Raw genomic sequence first — 12268 nt, forward strand, 5'->3', positions numbered from 1 at the left:
ATATCATATTATATTATATTATATTATATTATATTATGTTATGGTATATGTAGGAGCGTAGAATTAGTGAAAGGATATAATTACTTATGAGATTTCAGTTTATATTAATTACTTAAAATTTATTTATTTAATCTTTTTTTTTGGAGAATTAAAAAAAAAATTTTTTTCAAACACGTTTTTTTTCTTCTTTATCATGGAAAGATAGCACATATGTTAAAAATCAAATTTTTGGGCCTGGTACATTTTCCCCAACACTCAATAGTCCGTCGGCATGAATTCCCGACTCCATTTGGCTGACTTTTACCGATAGACTTTGAATAGACTTTTTCTAGACAAGTACGTTTGCCCAAAAACTAAATGATTGACGCATATAATTAAGTGGATTGATCATTTATTTCTGAAAAATACTATTTATACAGTCTGCGCTATTTAGTACTACTCTCCATTATAACCAACCTCCCCATTGGAACGACCGATACATTAACCTTTTGCTTACTTTGTACCAGTTATACCATTACATGTGGTACACATGTTGAACCAAACGTAAGCGAAAGGTTAAGTATCCTTTTTCATTCCACAGATGCAATATTATATGAACGCCTATTAGAACGTTCGAATTGAACCTTTCATTTTGATATAGCAACCGACATTTCGTAATTTGATTCAGTAAATCCTTTTTTATTACCACTCATTAAATGTGGATCATCTTGGTATTTTTTTCGAATGAAGGAAACATGATGCGGCCCTTACATTATTTTCCTGAGTGGTAGTATTCTGCAATCAAAATAGCAATAGCGTAATTTATATGAATATGTCTTATAAGCAATACCGAGCAATATTGTATAAACGATAAGAAAAAATTATATTCATTTCCCTTACATGCCTGCCCTATCAGGCAAACGCCCCCGTCGGGAAAACAGGGTCAGGCATTTGGATTCTCGGGCAATTGACCGGATCCTCAGATATTTTGATAAGTAAATGTGTATTTTAGTCTTCTTAAAATATATCATTTTAGTTACATGGATAATGAATTCATGCAATAAAATACGTAACTTTACGTGAAGGTATACAGATGAGCATAGGCTCACTCTTAGAAGCCTGGGCGCCACTCAAACCAGAGAATCATAGGATTCATCAGTAAATTAAAGCCATGATTCGACAAGAAAGAAAACCAAAAGCGGCATGAATAACTTTTATACTAAAGTTCAGATTTTAGCAAATTAAGTGCCTGACATCTTCATTTAAAGCGTTGTTCTCAAATACACTGACTAATTAGTATACTTATTATTGATTTAGTAAGAGTTTCTTCTTTTTAGTTTAAAAATATTTTAAGAGAACGACGTTTCACATATCAATGAATAACTTAGTAACGATTAATGAGGCCTAAGAAGGCATGTGCATCATCAATAATTTCCGAAAAATGTTACATATATTTTCATTTTTAAAAATGAAATTACTTTATATTTAATAAAAATCTTGGAAAATTTATGTGTCATTTTGCAAGACAATATTATAATTTTCCCTGGCATTGACATTTTAAAAACCAATTTATATATTTTCTAAAAAAAATAAAAAGGTACGCAGCATTTTCAAGGGAGCAAAATTTAAGTATTATGACCAGTTTAAATGCAATGGGTAGTTTTTGTACAGTTCCTAAAACAATAAGATTTTTTTTATTATAATACTTTCGTTTTAACATGATTACATTTTCATACACTCTACTTATTTCTGCTAAAACCTTTTTAGCGTGATTTAAATTTATTTCTGTTCCCAAACTTTCAAACCCCGCACGAAATTTATAGCTTATTTTGAATAAAAAGTGTATTTTCTGATCTATTTCAAGCGTATACTTCTGGAGAAAGTTTGATGCTATGCATACCTAATATATTTAGGAAGTGAAATTTCGCTGGTAAGAAACATTTTTTTTAAATTTCTAAATAGTTTTAAGAGTAACGTTCAGATTCTTGATCTCTTTAAATTGAATATGTTTTACAATATATTCAGAAGAGAAAAAACAAATTTAAAAATTACAACAGAATTGAAGAAGATCATATTGCGCCAAAAAGAAAAAAAATTGCTGAAAAATGTGATTAAACTTAGTGAAATAGTTCTTAAATACGTTCCATATTAAAAAATTAAAGGATTAAATTATTACCATTTTTAACATTGCATTTTTAACATTTATCTAGAAAGTTTAGAAGATTTATAAGTGATATAAATTTTCTAAACCTTCTAGATAAATGCTAAAAATGCATTTAATTTGTAATTACTTTTATTCCATTATTAGCGCTATAAGTATAGAGTGATGCCGTCTCTAATTGCAGACGTAACCTAAATTGCATAGATTATCTTATTATAATAAATGTATTTTTTATAACCAAAAGTGTATTAAATTTTGCAACGTATTTTAAACAAATCTTATTGTTTGTTTGAAAATGTTGAGTAACTCAATCGATCTAGTAGTAGGAGTTTAGAAATTAAAATATGTATACATATATAATTCCAACAACAATAATCTCTCAGACATGGAAATTGAGATGTAACAGCATTTCAAAATAAATTTGGAAATCGAAGCAAATTGTATTTTCATTCATTGAAATTTGAATCAACATTCGTATTTTTTTCTTTCTAAAATTGAATGGAGCTGACATTTGGTGCCTCTTTTTTTATTTTTGAGAATATACATAAATTTGAAAAATAACAGTACCACTGTTTTTCTATACGAGCAACGTTTCTAAACCTAGTATGCAACTTCTATGTAAAACGCAACGTTTTTTTCCCTTTTTTTTACCTCTTTTTCTTTTTTTGTTGCTTAAAACGCACGAATATAAATTTAAATAAGACAAAGTTGTTTTCTGAAATAGTAATAATAACTTCATAATCAACCTCCCCCCCTCCAAAAAAAACTTTCCTTCGGTACCTTTGATAAAGATGCTTTACACGTTATTTGCATAAATATTGTTAAAAAGAAAGATTTCTCTTAAGAATTCTAAATTTTCTGCGATTGAGATTTTTTTAAAAGCTCATTAACGTAATTCATAATCAAAAACCGCACTTTTCATATTCATTATTGCAAGAACAACTATTTTAGTTTTTGTTTTTTAGAACTTATTATGTTGACAAGCAATTGCTGCCTTTGGAATTTATGCTCTTTTTTTTATTATTGAGTGTACATGAATTTTGAAAAAAAAACTTTTTTTTAAAACAGTGAATGTTCTATAACGCCAAAATATTTCATTAAAAACACATAGATTCTTTTTTAAAAAAAGTTTTAAGCTATTTCCACCACCAAACGTTAAATATAAGTCTACTACTAAATATAAGATTTAGTGAACTTAACTTGAGTCCCATTAATAGAAACTTTGTTATTTAACAAATTCGAATTACATTCCAAATGTTCTCTCAAAGCAGTGATGTTCGACAAAACTTTGCAGCTTTCTGTCGATCTGATTTTTGGAAATTTGGATTTTTGTATGCAGTAAAACTGCGTTTAGAATTCCCCTAACTTCTTCAGGTCTTAGCGAAGCAAACTCGTTAACATAAGAGCATAACGTGTCCATAAATTTACTTTCGTTACCACTATGTATGGCTTTCTGTATCTTTGAAAAAACATCAAATGAATCTAATTTTTTCGAACCCTTTTCATTTAATAAATTATTCAATTTCTCGGTTATTTTCAAAGCCTGAACCGTCGCATCGTAAGGAGAGTTTACGAACTTCCAGTTAGAAACATATTTCTCGTTAGTAAATTTGCGAATGAGTAAGTCTAGCAAGAGTAAAGCACCAGTGACATCAACATTTGCGTGAGTTTTGAATTCTTTAACTTTCATGTCTTCATTCAGTTTGTAGGGATCAGCTAAAAACTTAGCTCCATTTTCGGTGTAATGTTTTTGGGGAAAGTGTCTACTATATTCCCTAAATTTTTCGCTTTTATGCTCGGCATTTGAACTTCTTTTTATAAACTTATTTCTATCACAGCGACCTTTTTCACCAAATAATCAAACATGAAATTCTTTTCCTTTGCTAATTCACATGATCATGCATCTACATCCTTAGTGTATTTGCCATCTGGCAACTTTTGTAACCAATCGCTTTCTAAAGATACTATCTCCTTAACAATTTCAGTTTGTTTGTTAAGAATTGCTATAGCAAGGGGTGTATAGCCTTCGGCAGTCTTTTTGTAAGCTTTTGCATAGGCATAAGTCATCAAGGTATTAACACCTTGCTTCAAACCTGCTTGAGCAGCTAAATGCAATGGCGTCTGCTGATCTATATCGGGCTCATCTGCAGAGATTTGTCTTACCGATTTTCCCATTGTCCACCGTATCAAACCATCTACCAGATTATCGTGTTTAAAATAGGCTGCAAAGTGAAGAGGGGTCCATTTTTAGTCCGAACCAGGAGAGTTTATATTATCAAAACCATAATTCATGAAACCGCTAAGCATACGGATACGCCCTTTCATTGCAAAATAGTGAATGGGGGCCATATCGTTTTTGTCTTTAGCGTATATATCGCATCCTTTTCTGCGCATTAAATTGAAAGCATTCTCAATCGAATTCAGCAGAACTGCTATATGTAAGGCCGTTAGTCCTAGCGTATCCTTGATATTCACATCTACCTAAGATTAGATTTAGATTATCAATACCGAATGCGATGAAACCACTGAACATACCGTTATACCCTTTCATCGCGGCATAGTGAATGGGGGCCATATCGTTTTTGTCTTTCGCGTATATGTCGCAATTTTTACTGCGCATTAAACTAAAGGAATTGTCAATCGAATTTAACAAAACTGCGATGTGTAAGGCTGTTAGTCCTAACGTATCCTTGATATTCACATCTACCTTATTACTATTGATAAACTGTTTAGCAATTTTAGTGCTCAAAGAATTATCTGAAACAGCGATGTGCAGAGCAGTTTTTCTGGATCTTTCAACCTCATTAGGTTTAATTTTATCACTAGCTAATAAATACTCTACGCTTTTTTTTGACTGGAAACGCACTGCTAAATGTAAAGGTGTTACGCCATGCTCAATCGTTTTTGCATTGACATCAGCATCCTGTTTTACTAGCTCGCGCACGAAATCATCTCTTTTGTTCTCAACAGCTATATGCAAAGGAGTGTAACCTACCGAATCTTTCTGATTAAGGACTCTATGATCGACTTCTAAAATTCGCTTCAACATATTCACTCTTCCTGCTGCAGCTGCTGCGTGAATCACGCTTCTTTTGCTTTCAAAAACGGCAGAAACTTTGGCACCAAGACTTAAAAGTTTATTCATATTCTGCATTATACTGTTATCATCGTAAGAGTTTTTGAAAGCTAAATCATATAAATCTCTATCAAGATCCCTAAACTGTAACTGAGATCCCGAAATAACCTGAACCACTTCTGGTGGATTGTTATCAAATTTCCGAAAAACGATCCTGTTTTTCTGGTTCGAATTTCTAATTGATATCTGAGGGTTAGCAATGTCGAGCACTTCTTGAGTTATCCATTTGCTAATTTTGGAATACTTACCATCCTCCTCGTACTGAAGTGCGTAGCTAACTTCGACTCCTCTTTCCCAATCTAAAAAGTTCGTTTTGCTTACTTTTCCACCAGCATTAAAGATAATATCAATTTCATTTGCTGGCGTTTCTTCTATTATTTGTAAATTCATCTTCTGAAAGTTTTGTTTTACCCATTTCAAATGATTTGTTTTGTTCAAAATGTCACTGTACAGTTCTTTTCTATCGTTATCGAGGTTGTACATTCTCTGTACCTTTTCCATAACCTTTATGACATCCTCAACTAAGCCATTGTTAGCTGTTGTAAAAATGTGTTTAAACGTTGTAAAATAAAATATGAGGCGATCAAGGTATGTGTTAAATTTAATGAGATCTCGCTCCTGGTAATAATATTCGGCAACGTAAGTATACTGATCTAACAGAGAAAACACAATATTCGAATAAGTAACGGTTCCGAAACTGAGAGCATTTAGAGCATAGTAAGCATTCTGGTGAATACTATTTTTTGGGATCGCGTATTTTTTATCGAGGATCGAGAATAGCGCTTCGTACAACTTTCCACCCAGTTTAACATAGTTAAACAAGATATTATCTCCAATCTCCTGCTCTATAAAATTCACATATTGATCTTTTGGCGCGTCTCTACGATTATTTTCACTAAACGTAAAAGATTTATAAGCTGTGTTTATAGTTGAAACCAATTCATTCACATCTTGGCCTTCGATGGAATCTAAAATGTTCTCAAATCCTCGGTCCATCGCTATTCTCATATTTTCTATTTCTGTTAAAGTTTTCTTGACTGTGTTAGAAATATCTTTTAATATTTCTGTTTGCTTATCTAATTTCCGGTTTATTTCGCCTAAAGTTTTGTTTAGTCTCACTTCTAATTCATAAAATGGTACATCAGCGCAATCTCTTTCAATCGAAGCGGATCCCAGCAATCCTTTGCCTATCGCCGCGCCAAAACAGAATCCAGACAGCGCCAATCCCAATCCTGGCAACAATAGAGTGCCAGCAACTGCTGCCGCTGCCCCAAAAAATCCCGTTATAGCATCTGCCCAATTCATGCGACAATCTAAATCTTTGCATTCAGCGGCTAGTTTTTCAAGATCAGTTAATCTTCTAAAACGCATTAGCGTGTTTATATCATTGAAAATTACCATGTTCTCGACAGTAGTATTACTTCTTCTAAATCGTTCAGCCATTTTGACATTATGGCTGGATTTCCCAGAAGCTAGTCTTTTGATATTTTGTTTTTTGAATTGCTTTGGAATATTCAAGTCCCGAGTAAGCTCTTTACTGTAATGGAAGGACATAATTGTAAGCGAAATATCTATACTTACTTTTCTTCTTAAAGAAGAGTAGAATACCCTTTCGGAAAAGGCTAGTTATAACTGTTAAATATGTCAATATATATATATATTTCCTTTAAAAAAAGACGACAATTTGACGGCGGACAAGATGGCAGATTTCAGAAGATAGCAAATTTTCAATGGTTGATTGTTGACATCGCTTAGTCAGTTATTTGCATAAAACATCTGTTTAAAATATTTCTTCTTAGGATAGCTCGCGTCGTAAAATTTTGTATTTTATTAAATGCCATAACATTCGACAGCTGTTTGGATTGTTCGCCTTATCAATAACTTGCAAAATAATTTTAAATCTGTCACATAGTTCAGGGGGGGGAGGGCGGTTGGGTATTTCATAGTTTGTAAGAAAGTATTCAAATATTTTTTAACATCTGTGTATTAAAATGTCAATTTCGGAGACATTTACTTCATAGACAAAAACATTCTAAACGAAAAAGATTGAAATTCAAATTCTATACTATATCGAACAGAAACACTTCCAAAGATATTAATAAAGCAATAATCGAGTTGTTAAATTCTTTTTATTCTGTTTCATCGTTTCACATAGCATTTTACTTTTGAAAGAAAACTAATGCGAGTAATTTCATGAGTAGAATATTCTTTTCCTTTTTTTAAAATCATTTCGCATTTCTTTTTTTTAAATCATTTTTTTAATTATATTTCACCAATTTGGATTTTAACACTATAGATTCATTGAACATCTGGTCTAAATATTTTTGCTGTTATGATCAGCTTTAAGCATGCTATTCTGATCTTGATCTATAAGACATTCAGATCTAGAAGGCAGAGGAACCACAAAAGGGAGACATTCAGCCCAAAATAGCTTTCTTTGAATTCCTTTTTAAATTTCACTATCTCTTAACTATTTTTGTGTCACGGTTTCCTTGTTTCCGTCGCACGAAAGCTAGACTAATGAGCTATAGGCCGCTGACAGGCATTCATCCTAATTACATATCCTGAATAATTGTCAGTAAATATATCTTAATATATTTGTGTAATTTTAGAAAATATAACGCTGAATTTTTAATAATAAGCAAATTTTAAATGTATGACACTGCGCAAAAAAAAAAAAATTAAGATTGTTCACTCGCATGTCTAGCGCACGCTTTGGCTGGCTGCCAACTTTCTACGAGTTCTTACAAAGCAGCAAAACAAAGAACAATAGTTTTATAATGTCACTCTATGTATTATTTACTTAGCAATACAGCGAAATAAATGATGTTGTTGTCGTTGGCCATTAAGGCAAGGGGTGTGATTGTTCTTGTTTCCCTGTATCGCCGTCTATTTCCAAGAGTTCGACTTCTGCAACACCCGTACCTCACACCCGTTTATATGGTGGACCCATTCATTCATCCACAGAACGCAATTTTGACCTGAACCAGGGACCGATTAATCTCCAATTCAGTACCCTCAGCGATAATTTGTTATGGGAACATGGGGGACTGTGTGACCCAACAGGTTTAACGTGCACCGGTCATCACTTACATCACGGGGAGTATTTGGCTGCCTGGATTCAAACTCCTATTCTCAGGAACGAGAATCCAGCACTCTGCCAACCAGGCTATCCCTGTCTTAGCAAACTAAATTATATCATATTTTCGAATTCTGCTATAATATGCTATTATATGCTATATATGCTATCAGTCAACATTCTTATTCTAAATTATATTTTGTGTTCAACTGACTTTTATGAGTCAAAATTTCAAATATAACTGTTAAATAATACTTGATCAGCGAAACTTTTATTGATAATTTTTTTTCTTATATTGCTTTATATAAAGAGTTTTCTGATAAATTTTATAGTCTTTATTTTAAATTCCTAATTCCTAATTTTTTTGTTATAATTAAGCCAATTTAATAGAAATTTCAATTGAACTTGTTAGTTTATAAAGGATATTTTATAAAAGTCATTACTCTAGTCATCTCTCATTATATTCCAGCATTTGTAAATTCACAATTGTCATACATTATTCACTTTATGAAATTGTATAATGAAAGTCACACTATATTTTGTAAAGTTGAATTTTCATAATTATTGAGTAAAAATTTTAAATGCAGCAAAAAAAAATTTTATTTCGTAATTGAAATTTTACTTAGTACAAAACCTGAAACAAAACCCAGCCTCCCGTAGAAATTTTTTGAGGGAATGAAACGAAGAAAACGTTCATTATTTTATATATTAATTAAAATATATATATATATATATATAAACATNACACATCATTAATGGTAGGTTGTTAGTTGGTAGGTAATAGGTACTGGAAATGAAATGTTATTAATAGTTTGTATTTACACTATCAGTCGAAAGTTTGCGAAAATTTTGAAATCTACAAAGAAAAGATCTAAATTCAAATGTTCATAGAACTGCGAAAAATCACTCAAATTGCATGAAAATTTGATATGTTCTAAAGTTACCGCTGTTCTAAAGTTAAAGTAACTACTACAGTTAGTTACATATGATCAAATTTCAATACTTTGTTTTTTGCGACTGAATCTAGATTTTCATCATGGGGATTTTCATCATCACTTTTATGGTGAAAAAATTTGTTAAGTTCGAACACTTGCCAAACTTGCAAAAAAAAAATGTACTTTCTGTTAATGGAAAATAGTTATTTGAACCGTTCTATGTAAGACCTCAAAATTTCAGAACAATTTGATATTTTTTTGACAAAGTTATAGAATTTTGAAAAACATGAGTACTTTTCTCGATTTTTGAGCATTCCACAAATGCAGTCTTTCGGTCCATACATCTTCTACCAAAGAACTTTTTAATTTTAATGTTTTCTATATTTTCAAATAATTAATATAAAACAAATAATTAATATAAAACAAGTATTCTTGTTCATTATGGTAATTATTAGTTTTTATGTTTATTGTCTATATTTATTGCTTATGTGTATTAGTTTTGTTGTGATATTTTTACTTTACATTAAATTAAAATAAAAAATTATAACAGTAATTACATAAATAATTCTAAAAAATCATAACAATAGTACAAAAAATTTGCATTTTTACTAAGCTATTTTATTTATAACAGGTCAATTATTTAACATATTCTCATTCGTATTTTGTAATTAAATAAATTAACATTTAAATCTTAGATTCCTCGAACCATCCACTTTTTGCTTTTATTATAGCCTTACATATGCGTGGCATTCGTTCTAACGAACCATTAATCACTTCAAGTGATTTAGAGTTCGTTTCCTGTTTAAAAATTTCCCATAACTGATTTCGATTCGAAATATCAGAGTATCGAATTTGTCGATAAAAATGATCCCATAAAAGTTCAATCGGTTTACAATCAGGACTCAGAGCTGGCCACGTCAGAATTTTCGATCGGCCTTCGTTTTCTTCTTTTTTTGTTTTTTAAAAAATAATTTTTGCGTAATTTTGACGTGTGCTTGGGATCATTGTCTTGCTGAAATACAAAATTTGGACTGACAACTTTTTCACCCGAAGGAATAGCATGAAGATGCAAAATAGAATGGTACTTTTTTTGGTCCATTATTCCATCTATTTTAATTAACTGGACTTTTTTCTTTGGGGATTTATAAAGGACAATGTTTACAGAAGGATTGTGTCAAACATTGATGACCTAAAAGCCAGAATTACAGCCGCAATAGCCTCTGTGGATGCCGACATGCTTGCCGCTACCTGGCGTGAAATTGACTATCGGCTTGATATTCTCCGTGCAACGAAGGGGGCACACGTGGAAGTTCATTGACAAGGGTCATTGTGACATCGAGTCACACGCTAATCTAAAAATCCTGATCCAACTCTGAATGCGCCCCTTACAGCCTTAGTGCAATTGGGACACTCTCCCCGGTAATTCCACAAATTCCATTCTCATCCTTTTTTCTTGGAAAAGTGGTATCTGTGATCTCCACATGAAGGCTACGAGTGTAGGAGTATTCGTAACCGCAACACTGAGTTTTCCATCAGAAAGTGGGAATGACACAAAAATAATAATAGGTATAACACCTCAACTTTTAAAATTAGGGAGTTGGACTTCAACTTTCAAGCACTTGTATAAATATTTGAGCGAAAGACGCTCATTTAAGCATTCGATACTTAGTCGTCAAATAATATTGCGGCTCACCACTAATAGGAGTTTTATTTTTCTTTCCCTCCTCGCTGAGGTGGGGAATTTTTTTTGATGGAGAAAATGCGTCATTTTGCGCCATCTTTATATTTTTTTTTATCAAATTGATTTTGGAATCTTCTATGTTAGTCATTTTTAACAACCAGCTTGTGATCTGCCATGCAGTGACTTAGTCTACAAAATGTTTTTTTATGCTTGATCATGCATCTCTTTTAATGTGATAAATTGATCTTAATTGTAAATAGAAATTTTTTGGGCCGACCATGGATTTGCGTTAAAATGAGGCAACACCGGCGAACTTGTCTTGAGCTTATCCAGCCAAGTTGGACGGAGAATGCTGACCTAACCCCGCTCCGATGCTTCCTTGAAGATTTGATATCAATCCCTTTGTTTTGCTTGGGACTTGTTCAGTCTCAGTTGAAACCACAAAACTTCCAGTCACTCTTAACCACCACACTCTCCATCCGATGTGCCGTCTCTGATTTTTTTCTGATGACGCCATTAAGCTAATATGAAATAAAACGAACTTTAATTCATCTTAACACGTGACTCTTTTTTTAGTGAACTATTAGTTTCTTTAGATTTAGAAAAGTGACCTACTCTCTCGATCAGCTACATAATAGGTATGTGTCCTTTTTGTTTTTATTCAGTGTTGTTGGATTAAACAACGCCTCTTAATATGTACTTCCACTGATAGATCATGTGCCATATTTACAGTTTACTTTTGTCAGTTTTTTTTTTTTAAATTCAACTTTTTTTAGTTTTCTTGTTAAATATAAATTCTTTAGTACTTTTTCAATACCCAACCAATTAAACAGCACAGTCATGAAACTTTTTGAGTCTATCTTTATTATTTTATGAGGTACTAAACATCAAAATGGGTCTGGGACTTAATAAACACCCTGTATATATATATATATATATATTATACCCATGTAAAAATAAATTTTACATGGGCTCAACAGAAATTTTTAATTCTTCGATAATTTAATTAAAGCTAGTATGTAATAAACCAAAAATTTGTTTCGAAAAGAGCCAGGGAAGCATGTCACAACTAAAGCCAAAACACTGACAAACTTGCACATGTCAATCAAAGAGGCCGACAAACAGGGGTGCAATTCGACAGGCGAGCAGAAAATTTTGATGCCACTTACCCTACAGAGGGGAAAGTGTACAATTGCAGATGGTAACTCCGTGACCGATGTCATGTAACCAACCTTTACAACTACAGATTCTGAAGAGAGATTTTGAGCAAGCCGATTGGACTTCTTTACAACGCATT

General features: G+C 32.1%; 1 protein-coding gene and 1 long non-coding RNA gene across 2 annotated transcripts in view; both read right to left on the reverse strand.

The window, feature by feature from the left end:
* The window catches only part of LOC139426616 (uncharacterized), a 15005-nt gene extending 7943 nt beyond the window's left edge, over window positions 1–7062 (reverse strand). The window contains exon 1 of the long non-coding RNA XR_011637839.1: window positions 6858–7062. This is a non-coding gene — a long non-coding RNA (uncharacterized lncRNA). The remainder of the gene's footprint in view (window positions 1–6857) is intronic.
* LOC107448072 (alpha-latroinsectotoxin-Lt1a-like) lies at window positions 1563–6851 on the reverse strand. The gene is made up of 2 exons (XM_043043275.2): window positions 4848–6851; window positions 1563–4621 (listed from the first exon to the last, which is right to left on the reverse strand). Exons 1-2 carry the CDS (start codon window positions 6828–6830, stop codon window positions 4388–4390), a joined length of 2217 nt encoding a protein of 738 aa, XP_042899209.1. The 5' UTR covers window positions 6831–6851; the 3' UTR covers window positions 1563–4387.
* Window positions 7063–12268: the final 5206 nt, after the last annotated feature.

Source organism: Parasteatoda tepidariorum, chromosome 9, assembly GCF_043381705.1.
Source record: "Parasteatoda tepidariorum isolate YZ-2023 chromosome 9, CAS_Ptep_4.0, whole genome shotgun sequence".
In the NCBI taxonomy this organism is placed as follows: domain Eukaryota; kingdom Metazoa; phylum Arthropoda; class Arachnida; order Araneae; family Theridiidae; genus Parasteatoda; species Parasteatoda tepidariorum.